Consider the following 19,279-nt stretch of genomic DNA (forward strand, 5'->3'; position numbering starts at 1 on the left):
ATTTTCACCCAAGCACATAAACAACTAAATTTTTACAACTTGTTCAGCAATACTTTATAACTAAGAAGTCATTGAAGAAGCTGTTTTCCTATTGTCATCTTTCAGTCTACCCTACCTCTACTCCCAACCTTCTTACCTGGAAGCTACAGTTGATTCTGGAGTTTAGCACCTACCTATGACAGCAAAAAAGAATTATAAAACAAGGTACCTAAGCAATTTTCCTTAACAAAGTAGCATCTCACAATGAGACAACCTAAACAATTTATTTTTCACAATTCTCTTTCAAAACTGTTTCTGATTACAAAGACTCTATGGAAGCTCCAGTTTTCAAGACAGATACACTTACCACTTACCACAAGATACATAATTCCCGAGATAAGATGCAATAATGTTGTCCCGGAGATGGTCCATGCAAGTAGTTTTCTGTCTCCATAAGATACTTAGTTGTATACAGATACAAGAAACACTTTGCTAACCATTAAAATCATGTGTGTAATGATGATAAAAACAATAGGTTCATATTGAAGTCAGCTGCAACAAAATACTTTTTCTCAGTGAATGCAATAAAATTTCTGCAGAAAAATGCATTTATCTTAACCCTGCATAAGTCTAACCCAAAACAGTAAAACATGGGGAAACACAAGTGCAAAGGTCAGTTGGAAGAAGGCTCTGCTTGGCATGAGGCAGCTAAAAGATACCTTTACATTCATAGCACTGAAATCTTACCCTAATATACAGAAACTTTTATTGCAACTGAACACGATTATAGAGCACAGCTCTTTTTTTTTTTTTGCTTTGTTTTCTTAAATATACCTTAGAAAACTGAATGATGAAATATTCTGCTGAAATAAACACACTTCATTTTCACTGCTTGCTATGCTAGATGTAAAATGTTTTAATATGAACACTAGGTAATTCTCCCCACCTATACCCTCAGTTTTCTAAGTGCAATATCTTTGGTCTTGCCCTGTCACGTACCTGACAGTACATTTAATAAGTACTTGCTTCTATGGGAGAACACACATACTTTTTTTGCTTTACAGAAAAATGTGTCTTTGCATTGTAAACCAGTGCTTTCTACTCTTTTTGAACTGAGGGAATGAAAGCCACCTGCCATGGTCCTTATGATGTCCCACTCCTGCTCTCCCACCTATCTTTTGCCCTTTGCTCAGTCTTCCTCACTTGTCTGAGGAAACAGATGCCCTGCAGAACCTCCTTTCACATCAGCATCTCTGTCCCGTGTCATTTTTTTCTGACATGCAATTGAGGTGCAAATTTCAAAAGAAACATTTCTTCATGATGGCTCCCTGGTGAGGTCAACATCATTGACCTCAAGCACCTATATATTATGGTTGGCTGAAAATCACACCATACTTCCCATTTGATTTTTCATGATACAGCAAGGATAAGTGTGATCTTTTTGAAACACAGGTATTCATTCAATCTCTTAAGGATGGAGACATTTCTTTCTAATATAGCTGTACAAACCAGAATCTTGAACATCAAAGAGAATCATCACAGAATATATAAAAGTCATGAAAACTGTGATAAATTACATGTATCATTTCTAGAGAGGAAACAAGAAGCTAAAATGAAATATTCTTTTCTTCCTCCACATTCTATTTGAAAGCTACCTGCTAGCTAATGTAAAAATGGATGCCATCTCAGATCACAACCCATTTCATTCTTTACAGACTTTTCCTGAGGCATTCTGGTTCAGTAGTGCCACTGAAAGTACAAAACCCAGCGTAATAGAATTTAATTCTTGTACTATTCCAGATACCATTGCCAGAGTGACTTTAAAATGCTTTTGAACAAACTAAAAAATGCAAGTTAATTGAACACAAGGATTCATGTAGCAAATTATCTTCCTATTAATGGTATGGAAGAAAGAAGCCTGATTAGTAAACCCTGCTGGATACTTGCAATGTGAGAGGTTGAGAGATGCCAGAACTAAATCAGAGAGGTGAAAATCAATAGTTCTTTAATCAATGGTGGATTACAGTGGGATTTATTCTGCTGAAAACAGCAGGGGCAGATAAATTGCCCACTGAGATTAATTACTGGGAAGGGTGGATGCAAACAGAGGAGTGCAGTTATCTTTGTGACAACTGTAAAGTGACAAGAAGAATATCAGTGGGAGTACAGAGCTACTGCCTAAGTCTCTGCTGGTGACCAATGACACCCTCATCAAATTTCCAGCACCCCTTAGATGCTTAGAAGAAACTGCCTTGAAGCCTGTGTATTTCTACAAACATATATATTGTAAACCAAAAAGCAGGAACACATTTTTTGCTTTGTTTTTAAACTGATGTGTTGTTACAGCCTTTGGGTTCATAAAAATTCTGTATTATAGAGACAAAGGCACCAATGTGTACAGCTGAAGAATGACAGCTTAATGCACACAGATGCTGATCACATTCACAGCACCTACTTAAGCCAAGGACTATAAAAGCAGCTCTAGGGTGCTGTCTACTGTGGCTATCCATGTAATCCATCATTACCATCATAGCCTTTGGTATTAAATGTCACAATTCCCACGTTACCCACCAATGCATTACACACTAGCACTAAACAGTGTAAATGGAGACACTAAGCAGGTTAAGCAGAAGAAAGAAATCACAGAGCATGTCTTGTAAACAAAACTTGATTTAGAAACAAGTCATAAATAAAAATTACTGTGACTTTGAAGTACTTAAGGAATTTACTAACATGAAAAAACCAGAACCAGCTAACAGCTTCATTTGTCAGTGCTTGATTTTCTACCAGCTTAAGGAAAAGATATCTAACTACTTTCTTCCTCAACATTTAACACTGACTTACCTTATAAGAAGACAGCAGAGGGTCCAGTAGATATTAAATTTGCTGGACATAATCTGATAGACTTATTTGTTCACTTACTTTGGTTATTACCCACAATTGTTTGACAGGTCTGTGTCTTAAACCATGATCAGATGGCAACAACTAATCCATTTTATTTCTTGTAGAAAACACTTTGGAAAATACTTTCAACTCTGATGCCATCCCAGCTCTGTTGCTTTTAATGACTGAATTCAGGAACTTTGAAAAAAAAAGTCTGTTTTGGTTTGGTTTTCTATTAATTTTATAAGATACTAATAATCACATCTATGTGGCAAATCAGAAAAGGTTCTTTATTGGGAAAAATACAAGTTTAATACAGATGCAATATAAATTACAAAAAATGTTTTAAAAATCACCTCTCCAGGATATCCAAATTATTTGAAGTGGAGTCTCAGTAAAGCAAATAAAGTCTTTTCCAGATCATCTCTTATTTTAAAGCAGGTCATAAAAATAGTCCAGGCCTTGTCCCAGTTCCCAGATGGATATTCCAGTTCCCAATTCCTTTGCAAGTTCTAAGCGCAACTGGATAGACTAAGACAAAGACACATAAAGCAATTACCTTTTGACTAGAGACATTAGACACTGTGGTGCCATCTCTTCATGATATTAAAAAAATCTATCCTTGAATGAGATACTGAAAAACCTAGTCAGTATTTCAAATACTCTCTGGTTAGCAAGCAATCATTCAGTAAGAAGCAGTTAACTGCACTGGTTAATTCACTGACCTAATAAAAGATAACCAGTTAAACAGACAAAATGTCACAGAAATAACTTGCAATAACTTGCAATACACTATTCTAATTTAGGCTATCATTTCACAAGGTACAGAAATTCTAATTCTTCCCAGAAAGGTCTCAGGGGTAAAATAAAACTTTATCACTGAAAACAATTAGAACTTGTCAAATACCAACAAGATCTCTTACCTACCCTTGCCTTCACCCATGATCTGGTCATGATTTTCACTAACACAATTCTATTTTAAAGAGATTCTCGGAGATTAATATTTAAAAGTATCCCTGTTTGAGCTCCAGCCATTGATTTAGTTTAGCCACTGGTTTCCAAGGGAAGCAATACCACAACTGATGTACCAGTACAGGTTGGGGGTTGACCTGCTGGAAAGGAGTGAAGGGGAAAGGGACCTGGGGGTCCTGGTGGATAGGAGGATGACCATGAGCCAGCAATGTGCCCTTGTGGCCAAGAAGGCAAATGGCATCCCAGGGTGCATTAGAAAGGGTGTAGTTAGTAGGGCAAGAGAGGTTCTCCTCCCCCTCTACTCTGCCTTGGTGAGGCCGCATCTGGAATATTGCATCCAGTTCTGGGCCCCTCAGTTCAAGAAGGACAGGGAATTGCTTGAAAGAGTCCAGCGCAGAGCCACAAAGATGATGAAGGGAGTGGAACACCTCCCTTATGAGGAGAGGCTGAGGGAGCTGGATCTCTTTAGCTTGGAGGAGACTGAGGGGTGACCTCATCAGTGTTTACAAATATGTAAAGGGTGGGTGTCAGGATGATGGAGATAGGTTTTTTTCAGTGATATCCAGTGGTAGGACAAGGGGCAATGAGTGTAAACTGGAGCATAGGAGGTTCCATGTGAACATCAGGAAGAACTTCTTTACTGTAAGAGTGACAGAGCACTGGAACAGGTTGCCCAGGGATGTTGTGGAGTCTCCTACGTTGGAGATATTCAAGGCCTGCCTGGACAAGTTCCTGTGTGATGTACTCTAGGTTACCCTGCTCTTGCAGGGGGGTTGGACTAGATGATCTTTCAAGGTCCCTTCCAACCCTTCGGATTCTTTGATTCTGTGATGTTCTGCACTTCCTCCATTCCACACAACAAAAATATTTTCCCATCTTTTACTTTCATGTTTCCTTAATTTAAAGTGCAACGCTTCAATGTTTAAACTATTCATACCAGGGATGTGTTTAAAACTCATTTCCACAGAAAACAGAACAAAGTATCAAGGCATCAACAACAGAGCCACTGGGCCTGGTGTTCATGACTGCTTTTAACTAATCCTGAACAAAGCAATTCTGAGCAACCTGCCAGTGATTTTAACATTAAAAAGGGGAAGAAACACACTTGTCCTAGGGCAATAAAATTAAGTGTTCCCTGATAATCTTGGTCATTATTATATAAACAATTCTTTGATTTGTCCCAGCATACAAATCTCAAAATATTTCATTACAAGCTTGCTGAAATCAGAAAGAAAACCAGTTTCCATAAATTCACCAACCTCCACAGTTGAGTATCTGTTAGAGAAGAAGCAGTGAAAGAAATGTACAGGAATGAGTGGTTCTTAACCTGGTTCGGAATGACAGTAGCAGGCTGAAATCTTTCCACAAGGCCAAAAAGCATGTAGCATAACAACATGCAGCGCTATCTCTTGTCTCTGACAGGTTCACAATAAAATTTTCTAAAAGACAGCTCCTACTAGCAAGAACATAGCTAAATATGGTAGTTAATACCCCATATGTGCTAGTACTCCCACTAATATTAGATTAATGAAGGGAAATATCCTTGTACTAACGGAGCTTAACAATCCTGTTCAGAAAAACAGTTTTGGATCATTTCACACTAGTTTAGCCATACAAAAGGTGTCCTCTGTAAATACGATACCCTTTCACTACAGAAGCAATTCCCTTCCAATATTAAAAGCCAGCAGAGACTTAATATACCACCTTTAGCTTATTTGAGAAAATTTAAAGATAGCTTCTAGGAACTACATCTGCAAGTAACCAATTTATCCTGTATTGTGTTATATTGCAGATATTGTATAGACAGAAATGATAGGTCCTGACAAAGGACTTTAGTAAGGCCAAATGCTTAAGTTTTCAAAACACTAAAATACATTCCACAGAACCAGGGTGATGGAGGCTGACAGGAAGAATTAGAACTTGTCCTGGGTTCAGCAGTAGCAGTCATTTTTCTCCTTCTTAGTAGCTGGTACAGTGCTGTGGTTTTGATTTTCAGCCTGGGAACAGCACTGATAACACCAATGTTTTTAGTTTACTCTGACCAAGGACTTTCTGAGTCTCATGCTCTGCCAGGGAGGAGGGGAAGCTGGGAGGAAGCAGAGACAGGACACCTGACCCAAACTAGCCAGAGGCATTCCATACCACAGCACATCATGCCCAGTATATAAACTGGGGGCAGTTACCTGGAAGTGCTAGATCACTGCTTGGGTCAGGTTGGGTATTGGTTGGTGGGTGGTGAGCAGTTGTATTCTCTCCCCTTGTTATTTCCCTTATCATTATTATTATTGGTGGTAGCAGCAGTGGTTTTGTGTTATACCTTAGTTACTGGACTGTTCTTATCTCAACCCATGGGAGTTACATTCTTTCAATTCTCCTCCCCATCCCTCTGGCAGTGGGGAGAGGAAAGTGGGGTGGAGTGATTGAGCAGCTGCATGGTTTTGGGTTGCCAGATGGGCTTAAACCACAACAGGACTGCATCACAGAGGAAGGTAGAAGTTCCCCAAGCTTCCATCCAACATGATCCAAAGAATTTCTTCAGTCTCTTGTCTGACAATGAGTATGTCTGTTAGCACTTGAACAGCACTGGTTTGTCCTGCTGTGTCTTCTCTCTAGACATGGCTAATCTTTAAAGAGTCCAAACCCCCACTATGCGTGAGATGACAGAAAAAAAAAATCTTCTTGTACAGGCAGCTGAATCTTTGAATCACACAACTACATAAGGGTGAACTTCTTTCACAGAAGTTCAACATTTTCTGAAATTTCTCAATAATGCAACAAGTCAAGTAAACATTTCTTTCCTCTTAGAGCCCTCTAACATGAAAAAGTAGAACTTACTTTCAGTGTTGGGTAGAAGACAGCATGTTTTCCTCCCTTATTCCTGCAAAACAGGAAAACCAAATAGTCACAATAGCTTTGATAGATTCCTGCAGGATTTTCAGCTGAGGTTAGAATTCAAAACAAGCTTTATTCCTTCCTTCTAAGAGGAAACACAGACTGAGCTGAAGAAATCTGCCCATTATATTTTGCAGAAGTTATTGCTACTAAAAATAAGATATGCTAGTATGCTCAGCATATGAGGATGAATACACCCATATCAAAGACAGAGACTACTTGCCATTTAGTAGCTCAACCCTTTGAGATTTCTTACCCAGTGCTCATTTAACTCTAGAAGCTGAGGCAATCTGTCTCTGAAATCATTGTTGCCATTAAGCTCTATCTACTGAGGGCAGGGTAGGACCAAAGTCTTCTTTACTTCCCTTTCTTTTCTATTGTACAAACAAACTTCTACTACTGCCATTTTCTACTCTAGATACAAACATACCACAGCACATAAAGCCAAAGTGATGGACAGATAGTAAGACAGTTGTGCCTATTAAATGTGCATTTGAAAAAAACGAAGACATTTGGTTGTCAGATGTGAGGATGTACACAACATATTTAAAGGTCAAGTATGCAACTGTGCCACTGTCCTGCAAGTATCAGTTAAAGAAGTATTTATCAGAAATGTCATCCTGAGAAAATCATCCTATTTAAATGGGCTTTGCCAATACTAGGAGCTGGAAAGTTAGAAGTTCAAAACATGACTGTATGAGTCAAAGGCCTGATAGAGGAATCTTTGGATAGCAAATGCATCATGCCACCCCTAAAACAAGAAAAATCTCTGGTTATCTAAAGAACTCTTTAAAAGGCTTAAGACCTTTCAAAACATCAAAAGAACAGAGCACAGTTTCCTAATAACTAACACAAAGAAACCAGGTTCGATTAAGACGAAAGACCCAAACTTCTTAGGGCATAACACTTTATCCAAGAACCAGTCACAACAACATACAACATAGGCAGAGTCAGTTAATTATCTACCCCATACCATTGGCCTTTAAGGAGGACAACTCTTAAAAGAGGTGAAAAGGCTGACACTGAAAATAGAGGATGCAAGAAGAGATCTCACAACAGAGATGGTTTGATATTAGATGTAAGTAAACAGACTACAATACCTTGTTGCTACTGGGTTTCTCAGAGAGGTGGTAGATACCCCACTCCTAGAAACATTCCAAGTCAGGATGCATGGGGGCTCTGAACAACCTGCTGTAGTTGAACATGTCCCTGCTTGTTGGGGGGAGGTGGGGGTTGGACCTTTAAAGATCCCTTCCAACCCAAACTGTCCTGTCATTGTGTGATTATAAAACTGTCAGACAGTGAAAGACAGTTGTGTCTAATAAATGTGCATCTAAAAAAGATGAAGACATTTGGTTGTCAGAACTGTGGAAGATTTTCTCCAGTTCCCAAATTACTATATTTCAGGTTAAATTAAGTGCTAGCAGTATAAAATATACAGACAGGGGAAGCTTTGATGGCTTGGATTCATGAGTGAAGATTTTGGGAAGGGCTTTAACCACACTTACTACAAGAACAATGACCAAGGGTATGTGGGATACACAATTCTGGTTGGAATAAAAAGGGTGCTTAGGCCATCAGGAAGTGTCTGACCAGGAGTGTCATCTCCCAGTGCACTCTCGAGCAACCCATGCCCTGGTCCGCCAGCATACAAGGTTGGATCTTCAGCTTCCCATGCACCTTGTCACCTACTGTTTCGACCCTCGCCTGTCCATACAAACAAGTGAGAGCAAGCCCTTCCAGCCTGCACAGTGGATTTTTTAGGTGAGGCACAGCATGTGCAGAACTTGCCCGTGGCTAACTGCCACGGCCTAGCTAGCTAGGACGGTGACAGCAAAGTCCTCAAGTCATAGGTTTTGTAAGAGTGTCCTTCTCTTAGAAGACCTTACAAGACTAGATGAGCTCTATCTCCCAGGGTTTGAAGATAGGAATTTTCCTACTCCTATGAGGAGGGCCTGTTTTCGCTAATGAAGATTCACGAAGGGCTTTAACCCACACATTCTGAACAAGATTGTCACCTCCTGGGTCAGTCTCAAGCGACCAATGACACAACAGCACAACATCAAGCGTCTAAGTGGGATTCTGACTTAGAGGTGTCCAGTCATAAGCCTGCAGATAGTAGCCTCACTCCAGTGGCTCCTCACCTGGGAAGCTACACTGGGCACAAATACCAAGACTGCATTTTAAATCCCTAATAATCAGAAGGATGAGTTACAAGTGATCTTACAGCACCATTTAACCACTTAGGATCAGAGGAAATGAAGAGTACATAGACCAAGTAGGAATTGCTCCTAAATTTGAGCAATTTAGAGACTCTGGCCTCTTCAGGAGCCTGCTTAGCAAGGTCCATGGGATATAGCCCTAGAGGGCAGGGGGACCCAGGACTGTTGGTTGATATTCAAGGATCACCTGCTACAAGCTCAGGAGTGTTGCATCCCAACTAGAAGGAGGTGCAGCAGGAGGGCCAGGAGAGCTCCTTGGATGGATAAGGAGTTGCTGAGGAAACTTTGAAGGAAAAAAGAGGCTTACAAAAGGTGGAAGCAAGGACAGGTGGCCTTGGAAGAATACAGGGATGCTATCTGGGAAACTAGGGACCAGGTTAGGAAAGCTAAGGCCCAGTTAGAATTAAACTTGGCTAGGGATGTGAAAGATAACAGGAAAGGATTCTGTAATTACACTGCAAATAAAATAGACTAGGGAAAATGTGGGCGCCCTCCGGAAGCTATCAGGAGAACTGGCTGTCATGGATTTGGAGAAGGCTGAGACTCTTCATGACTTCTTTGCCTCAAGTCTTCACACCACCCAAGTCCTGGAAGGGTGCAGGGACTGTGAGAATGAAGACCTTGGGCCCACTGTAGGAAACGATCTGGTTCAAGACCATCTGAAGAACCTGAACGTGTACAACTCCATACGACCTGATGGAATCCATCCATGGGTCCTGAAGGAGCTGGCAAATGAAGTTGCTAAGACACTGGCCATCGTATTTGAAAATTCATGGCAGTCAGGTGAAGTTCCCAATGACTGGAAAAAGGGAACTATAACCCCCATTTTTAAGAAGGGGGAATTACAGACCAGTCAGTGTCATCTCTGTGTCTGACAAAATCTTGGATCAGATTCTCCTGGAAGGCATGCTAAGGCACATGAAAAACAAGGGGCTTGGTGACAGTCAGTATAGCTTCACTAAGGGGAAATCCTGCCTGACCAATTTGGTAGCCTTCTATGAGGGGGCTATGGAACCGATGGACAGGGATAGAGCACCTGACATCATCTACTTGGACTTGTGCAAAGTGTTCAACACTGTCCCACACAACATCCTTGTCTCTAAATTGGAGAGATATCACTTTGATAGGTGGACCACTCAGTGGATAAAGAACTGGCTGGATGGCCGCATGCAAAGAGTTGTGGTCAATGGCTCAATGTCTGGCTGGAGACCAGTAACGAGTGGTGTCCCTCAGGGATCGGTGTTGGGACCAGTCTTGTTCAACATCTTTGTTGGTGACATGGACAGTGGGATTGAGTGCGCCCTCAGCAAGTTTGCCAATGACACCAAGCTGTGTGGTTCAGTTGATATGCTGGAGGGAAGGAATCAAGAGGGACCCTGATATACCTGTGAGGTGGGCTGATGCCAACCTCATGAAATTTAACCATGACAAGTGCAAGGTCCTATACATGGGTCAGAGCAGTCTCAGGCACAGCTACAGGTTGGGTAGAGAAGAGATTCAGAGCAGCCCTGCAGAGAAGGACTTGGGGGTGTTGATCGATGAGGAAATGAACATGAGCCAGCTTCAGTGTGCGCTCACAGCCCAGAAAGCCAACCGTATCCTGGGCTGCAGCAAAAGAAGCATGACCAGCAGGTCAAAGGAGGTGATCCTGCCCTTCTGCTCAGCTCCTGTGAGACCTTACTTTGAGTATTGTGTGCAGTTCTGGTATCCTCAACATAAAAAAGACATGGAACTGTTGGAACAAGTCCAGAGGAAGGCCATGAGGATGATCAGGGGACTGGAGCAGCTTCCACATGAAGACAGGCTGAGAAAGTTGGGGCTGTTCAGCCTGGAGAAGAGAAGGCTGCGTGGAGACCTCATAGCAGCCTTCCAGTATCTGAAGAGGGATGCTGGGGAGAGACTCTTCATTAGGGACTATAGTGATAGCACTATATATATATACCACATATAGTGGTAATGGGTTAAAACTTAAACAGGGGAAGTTTAGATTGGATATAATGAAGAAGTTGTTTACTGTAACTGTGGTGAGGCACCAGAATGGGTTGCCAAAGGAAGTTGTGAATGCTCCATCCCTGGCGGTATTCAAGGCCAGGCTGGACAGAGCCTTGGGTGACATGGTTTAGTGTGAGGTATCCCTGCCCATGGCAGGGGGGTTGGAACTAGATGATCTTAAGGTCCTTTCCAACACTAACTATTCTATGATTCTAAAATCTCTCAACTTGCTTATATAAATGCATACTTACCTGTAATGTACACTGAGACAAGCATCAGAGACAAGAGATTTCTGTACCTCTTGGTACAGAATATCTCCCTGCTATATAAAAATTATCAGCTGTGCTTTGCTTAAAGGTTCATGATTTGATTTCTTAGCAATGATTTTCATGTGAGATACTTGTCCAGTGAAACATATTTCAGGCCTGACTGCCATCCCCATCCAAGGCAACTGAACCTTTGCAAACTAGAGTGGCAGCTGAAAAGAGTTCCCTTAAGTAACCCTCCCATGCAGCCAACTGAACCACTGCAGACATGCTGAGCCACATGGCTGCCTGCCAAGCACAGCACAGCAACTGAAGTTGAGAGTGATTTTCAGATCCAGTGTGTTTTATGCATCAAAAATTCCTCCAGGATGTCCAAAACCAAGAATTTCTAAAGACTAGCTTTCAAAGGCAAATGACATAATACTACTGACAAGCTATCCCTTTCCCACATGTTCAGTTGCAAGGAGATGTTTAGGAAATGTGTTTCAGAAATGAATCCCAGAAGTATGCCAGTTATACAGAGCCCTCACATTTACTATTTTGAGAGCAAGTTTTCATTTGGTGGTCACTGTGTCTCCAACTGGACAGTGCATTGAAGACCAATAAAATAAACCTTATCATTTACTCTTCAGTTAACTCAAAAAACTTTGGAATTGCTTGGCACAAAGTGATTTTGCAAGAGGATACCAAAGAATTAAATATGTAGGAACACAGATCCCAGTCCTTTCATACAAACACAGAAAAGAAATTAAACCACTGACAAGCAGGTAATTTCTTCTTTTTTTTTTTCCCCTGAGAAATGATGAAATGAGTGTTGCTCGGAAGTCAGGAGAAGATTACAGACTGAGAGAAACTTTGAAAACTAAACTAAGAATATAGAAGTAGGACATCTTAGGTCTTGGGGTTTTTTGTGTATGTTTATTTTTTATATCTAAAAATATTTAAACCAAAAGGTATATTGAAAATATTATTTTTCTTAAAACACCCTAAAATACGTTTTACTCCCGTTTTCAGTGATGTGTCTTTACATTACGCATGCACTGAGTAATATGAAAAACACAGTTTTGTACAAGTAGTAGGATTACCGTATTTTTGTATATTTGCATATGAAAATTGCAAATTACCAGAGGCTAAGAGGTTGCTGGGTTTTTTTTTAATATTTTTTATATGGAATCCTCCTAGCATCAGGAATCCTCTCGTCATTTCATGATGAAAAAGGCAAGACAAAAAGTAATTTTCTTTTCATTAGTGATCTCAGTATTTTTAAAACTTTATCTGAAAGTCAATTGATAGCATTTGCATTATACTTCTCTAGAGTCCATTCCATTTTTGAAGTCTGCTGCTTGACCAATCCTACTACTAGCACTTGTAAAAACAGGCTCTTGTATCACAGATTTTTCTCAAAACTATTTTTTGGTCTAGTTTTAGTAATCACCCAACAGCTCGCAATAGTAATTTCAGAGCCTCTGATTAACTGACACTCAGCAGATAACTTTGATGGATAATTTCTAAAGATATGACTCAGACTTCTCTTCTAAAGATTGTTTTCGCTTATGTTATTTCATTAATCCTTTTCTGATGTACTTCTCTTGCCTGAAGCACTTTTTTCTGCAGCAGTTCAGTGTTAATATACAGACTAAAAACATAAGAATTTCCATTTGCTGAATTTAGTTGCACACTATAATTACTTCATTGTGTACTGGACCATGCCCAAAAATATTTGCAGAATAATAAGTTAATAAATGTAACTCACTTTTTGTATTCAAAGTAGTGTTCAGCAATTTGTTCATCCCAGACGATTTTTGGTTTGTGCTCCTTCAAGGTTTCAATGTACCTACAAATTAAAAACACATATATGACATTAACTTTTCTGAAAAGTAGTTATGAAATTACAACACAGAAATTTCTGGGAAACAAAAAAAATTCCCAGTTTTACTATGTTCAGATGTTGAATACTGCATCGAAAGTATCTTCTTGCTGACAACTTCCTCAGTCACTTCATACAATTTGCCATGTTTATATTCTTAGGTTGTTGTGGGGTTTTTTAAAAGGAATGAATTAATTAATGTCCATCAACCGACAAATCTATAAAGGCACATGAAAGCAGTGCTTCAGTATTTCTACAGTCTGATTCCTATATGCCAAAGCACAGCAACTGTAGTCATCCCTAGGCTGTAACTAATAATGTCCTCCAGGGCTAATCAATGCAATTCTTGATCATAAATAACTATAATGTGATCAAAAAAGTTCTTCCATAGAAAGGGCTTAGTTACTCTTCTAAAATGAAATTAAAAAAGAGCTGATTTTCAAGGAAAAGCTACTGCTAAGTAACTTTTTACTGCTTTTACTTAGCAGTAACTAAGTTACTACTAAGGACTGCATATGAATTTTCTCCACCATTAGTTTATTCACATTATTCTCTTGCAATGACATTTTGAATGTGGAATTATCTACTTCATACCTTCTTGACACAACGTGAGGACAGAATAATATTTGTACCAATAAAACTGTACAAGGAACTGCTGTGAAATAGTTAGCATGCTGTAAATTCATGTTCTTGGTTAGCTCACAGTATTGTCTCAGTGCAGAGACAGTGTCTCCTTGTGCTTGCATTTATGACAGCACAATGGAAATCAGCTGCTAGCTGCCTCATGTAAGAAGACCAGAAAACAGCAAGCTGCCAGTGGTAGAGGTCCCACAGATGGCCCAGGAAGTCTCTATCATATATTCTTCTATCTCCTCTACATCTTTTTAACATGTATCTTTGTATTACATCTTTTTTTTATCTTTGTATTACATCATGTATTACATCTTTTTAACCTGCATCTTTGGCTACCAAGAAGGCTGAACTTAAATCTGCGGACAGCTTTCCTGACTAAACATTAGGGAGTTTATCTGGCCACAGGCCAAGCACAATCATTTTCTTTTTTCCTTGGGGACTGTATCAGGAGCTTGAACTCCAAGTCCCATTATCAGTATTTTATCATGATTCTATAAAGCTATCACAGGCAAACACAGTGATCGTAAGTTACTAATATTTTTTTTTTTTAAGATCTATCAAAACCATCACTTCCACAATATAGAATCATAGAATAAACTAGGTTGGAAAAGACCTTTAAGATCAAGTTCAACCATTCCCCAGCATTGCCAAGGCCATAAATGGAAAGGTACTGTCGTATCTTTCAAACACAATGCTGTACATGAATATGTCTCATTCTTGCAGGAATTTTTTTCCTCAGGACAGGATTTGCATGGAAAAATTTGTCTTCAAATCTCCTTATTTTTGAATAAGAAATTTCCATCTCCTATGCAAAATGTTACAACTGATTTCCACCAGCCACTACCCTGACTCCATCAGTGCTGAAATTCCACCTCACTATATGCTTCAAAAAACAGCAAAAAAGTTTGTACTTCTCAGTTTGAAAACATTTATTCTCTCCTTTGGCGTTAATCTAAACATAATTATACTATTTAGCATTGCAGGGAATATCTTCTCTCTTCTGCTGTGGCTTGCACATTCATATATTGGTAAATTGCTGCCTACTGCCAGCAGTTTCAGAAAAGATTTTCATTTTGCTTTTAAGTCAAATGAACCCAAGCCAGATATGCTATTTAAGTATCTACATGGTAGCAGCTATTGCATTATTCCTCAATACAAACATGCCCTGGGAAAATGTACCTTTTCAAAAAATGCAGTTGAAACTTTGGGACATGACCATCCCTTTTTAAGGTATAAAAAAATTTCAGTTGCCCCACTAGTGAAATATGCAAAGAGACCTAGTTTTGTATATTTCAAGTTTAAGGATAGCTTTTAACACCTTTCTTTCATTCCAGAATGGTGACTTCAGTAATGACAGGAGACAACACTCAAGTAGAACACGGGATCAAGATCTTATAAAAATTACCAGCTAAGACAACCTGGCATGCAGTTTTCCTAGAAGAACTAAATCAGCTGGGTTGGAAAACACCTTTAAGATCATCAAGTCAACTATTCCCCCAGGACTGACAAGTCCACCAATAAACCATATCACTGAAGGCCTCATCTACATGATTTTTGGACACTTCAAGGGATGGTGATTCCACCACTTCCCTGGGAGGAAGCCTGTTCAAATACTTGATCACCATGTCTGTGAAGAAATTTTTCCTAATATTCAATCTAAATCTCCCTTGGTGCAGCTTGAGGCTGTTACCTCTTGTCCTATTACTTGTTACTTGGGAGAAGAGATGTATGACTTCAGATGAGAAATCATATGCTAAAAATCCTAATACAATTAAAGAGTCTTCAACACCCATATGAGCAAGCTTTAAAATTAGAAATGCAACCTGAAGCAATTATAGCCTATTACATACAAGGCATATTATTGGTTTAAAAAGCTGTTCAGGCACGTGCTGCGCTTAATGAAAACCCATCCTGGCCGGGCACAGAGAATTTGTTTCCTTTTCTCCTTTCTCCTCTAGACATTTATCATAATGGTATGTAAGACCAATATGAACAAGTTAGTTTGTCTTCAAATCACACCTATTTTCCATCACACTTAAGCAGACAAACATGGAATATCAGTATGGCTAGGGAACAAGAGATCTAGATTCATTTCCAGGCTCTCAGAGAGGGAAAAAAGATGGGCAGAGTGCTCATCTCAGCCAGCCTTCCTCCTTCTTTCCACCTCTCACCTCAGTCTTCACATTTCAACTCCTATTTATTGCTATTTTTCTCTCCTTTCTTACTAACTTACCTCTCTTTCTATTGCGACTGTCCCAGTTCACATCTACCTTTGTACTCCTATCAAGACTAAATTATTTGCTTCCTCATCCATCAGCTCCTAACTTACTAGCTTTCTTCTTTTACCAAACTGCCTCAGCAGTTAAGAGTATGATAAACACCAAAAACACCTTTATTGCCTTGCACTACAGATTTTCTGGAAAGTTTGTGACCATTTGCAAAGAAAATCATGCTGGTTTTGTGGTCCCAGCCTGAAATGAGGCCAGGACAATTCAAGTATCTGGAGTGCTGATGCTATTCTCTAATGAAACACAATGCATCATGTAGAAATGATAAATATGCATGGACTATCAGGAATAGTAACTAAAGGCAGATGTCACCTGCATGTCCACCTTGCAAATAAATGCTTGTTCTTAACAGAGAACTGCCATTCTGGCTCATTTAAACAGGCCTTGGCTTAACTTAACCAAAGTAACATCCTTGTCTCCCAGAATATTTCCTCTTGACAATAAGTAAGCAGCTGAAGTATCAATTCAGTTGCCACAACTGGGCTTTGAAATTTATGACCAAATAAAATCATGGTCACATAAAGCGTGTTTGGAATGATATGAAGCATGCCTGCCACCTGTCATACAAGTCTTCAAATCTGCACTTTGCTGTCATACCTCTGTCAAAAAGGACAGAGATAAAGAGTTGGTGTCTACAGATTGCTACTCCTGGTTACAAACCCATTGGACAGGATTGGACTAAAATAAGCATTCACTTACACAGAGTAAATAAGAAACCAAAGTGTACATATTATGGAGTATCTGTAAAGTCAGTCCTGCCAATGATGTATATCTATGTACAACGCTAATATGGCTACACCTATATTCTATTGCACTTTATTGCACATATGACTAATAAATAAAGGATCCACAGGAAAGGTTCTCAGAATTTACAGCTGGTGTTTCTGTTCCTTTTTTAGGACACATTTCTTCTTTGCCTATTTGTCATCCATATAAAGAGCAAAAAAAAACCCCTTTTCCTCAATTATTTAAAAATATCACACCACAGAGGTTCACTGACCCACATGGCTTCATAAAACCACCAATAAGTATAAAAATACTTAGAGCACTGCATGCTGTCTCTGTTGATAACCAAGTTGATTCACATGTTCTATACTGTCTAAACCCTACAATATACCTTGATTATACTACGTAGGAAAGGGGCAGTTCAAGTGTTTGATTGTATCAGCACAAAGTTAGCTATTCCTAGCGGGGCTGATCAGAAGTCAGGTGCTATTTTGTGAGGTATTTCACATCTGCATGCATGCAAATTGTCCTAAATAGAGTTGAAAATATGATGATATTAATGAAAGGCAATTTCAACAAAATATATAGATGTGTCAACAGCAGTACTTACTATACCATTGCATGTCAAACCATATAATATGCACTTAGTTATTAAAATACTGTATTAATTTTATACTTTAAAATCAATGTAATGTTTCAGCTATTCATTATGATACTAGGAAAAAGTACAAGAAGATCTCAATTTTACTAACTCTATCACTAAAGTATTAGGGTAAAAAAGTATGAAGAAGAATACTCAGCAAAAAGTACTTTGTTAATAAATTACCTAAGTTTTGGCAGGATGTAGAATTTAAGCAGAACTTCCTCATTCTGACAAAAAAGAGAAGATCACAGCTTTCCTATTTCTTTATTTTTTTTTTTCTTTTAAAACCCCACTGGCCTCATTGGGTCTCTGTATAGATATAAACCTGAGTTTCTTTACTTTTCTTTCTCTGGATAGGATTTGTAATCTGGATCTTTTGTGGCATATAGGAAAAAAGACAGGATATGGAGGTGTGTATCAAACTGAAATCTTTCTACACATCTCCACGTAGTCATGGATAAAGGTACTGGAAAAATAACCCTCTTCTCAGGACAAGTCGCAGACTACCAATGCTGTTTGAGAATGATTATACCAGAAGATGCTATAGTGCAATGCCAGAATTTACTTTGAGCAGGGAAATGATTGCTTACTCTTACCATATTAAGGTAGTTTTTACTAGAATGCAGGATAAGAATCATCACAACACTGAAGATTTTGGCATATGAATTCCCACTAGAGGCTAGGAGTAGTAAATGAAAGCTTGAGAAATTGTATTAGATAATAAAGAAACAACTATCCTGCCAAAATTAAAAATACATAACACGTAAGTTATGTACCAAGCACAGAGTAAGTGGAAGAGAAGCTTAGTCACAGAAAAGTTATCCTTACAGAATTCTGAAATACTTGAAAGTACAGCCAGGTTTCTACAAGAATGACTATGTCTGAAGGAGAATTCAACATATGCATTGTTGAGAAGCCAGTAGGTGATTCTTTCTGCAGTCAGGTTCAAATCACCACACTGACATTACTGCAGCTTAATGTATGTCTTTCACAGAAGAAACACAGGTCCTAGTAAATTCTTATAAGGCAATGTATAATTATGTAATGGCAGTGATATTAGTCCTTTCTAGACCATACAGCATAAAGGCTCAAATTCTGTTCCAGCTCACTCAATAATCTGGCCTCCTGCAGGATCAAGAGACAAGACACTGTCTCTCTGCTTAAAACTACTTCTCAAGATGATGAAAAGTAATGCTTGTTTATCCCTATTGGCTTGTTTTAAGAATCAGCAGGTTCATCCTCCTAAAACAAAAACAAAATGAACCAAACAAAAACAAAACAACAACAAAAAATCTTTGAAAATAAACCTGCTAGTTTTTAAGGGTACATTTTCTGAAATGCTTAATTAATCTTCAGCTGAGGTTGAAGCATTTTCAAATACATTAAGTACAATACTATGCTCCATTATTCCAAGAATTGCCATAATAGGCTATGCGTATGAAAAAGTGAGGCTGGTATCTTTGGATGTGAGGCTGAACAAAGTTCAGATAAACTAATACATCTTCACTTCCAAGTAGCCCCAGCAGAGTGTTCATATTACTTAGATGACAATCACATCAGGCCTACAGTTTCCACTAAAATTATCTCTGGCTACTCCTCTTTGACCTGTGAAAGCAAAGTTGATAAAAAATACTGAACTATAAAAGTGATCCAGTGTTGAACAGCCCTCTCCCTTCAAAGCAGTGGGAATACCCATATTCTTGAACTCTCTTGAAGGCAGCCTCTGCTACCATTGCCCTACACTTCAGCATGTAAGACATGCTGCATTTTCAAACTATTTCAAGAACAGTCCAAGAAGCAAGAAAGCAGTATTCAACACTGCCTTGTGCAGCTCTGCTGCAGATCCTTGAGACCCAAGCATCCTGTTGAATACAATAAATCAAATTCCTTTGAAAATGGTCTTAATGTCAGCCCAA

General features: G+C 39.0%; 1 protein-coding gene across 1 annotated transcript in view; it reads right to left on the reverse strand.

The window, feature by feature from the left end:
* Positions 1 to 3,131: 3,131 nt before the first annotated feature.
* Positions 3,132 to 19,279, reverse strand: part of CHID1 (chitinase domain containing 1) — a 120,282-nt gene continuing 104,134 nt past the window's right edge. Inside the window, exons 11-13 of the mRNA XM_034062625.1 lie at positions 12,960 to 13,040; positions 6,670 to 6,712; positions 3,132 to 3,393 (exon numbers count right to left, since the gene is read on the reverse strand). Of these exons, the coding sequence (XP_033918516.1) occupies positions 3,295 to 3,393; positions 6,670 to 6,712; positions 12,960 to 13,040 (223 nt within the window). The 3' untranslated portion in view covers positions 3,132 to 3,294. The remainder of the gene's footprint in view (positions 3,394 to 6,669; positions 6,713 to 12,959; positions 13,041 to 19,279) is intronic.

Source organism: Melopsittacus undulatus, chromosome 4 (genome assembly GCF_012275295.1).
Source record: "Melopsittacus undulatus isolate bMelUnd1 chromosome 4, bMelUnd1.mat.Z, whole genome shotgun sequence".
Taxonomy (NCBI): Eukaryota; Metazoa; Chordata; class Aves; order Psittaciformes; family Psittaculidae; genus Melopsittacus; species Melopsittacus undulatus.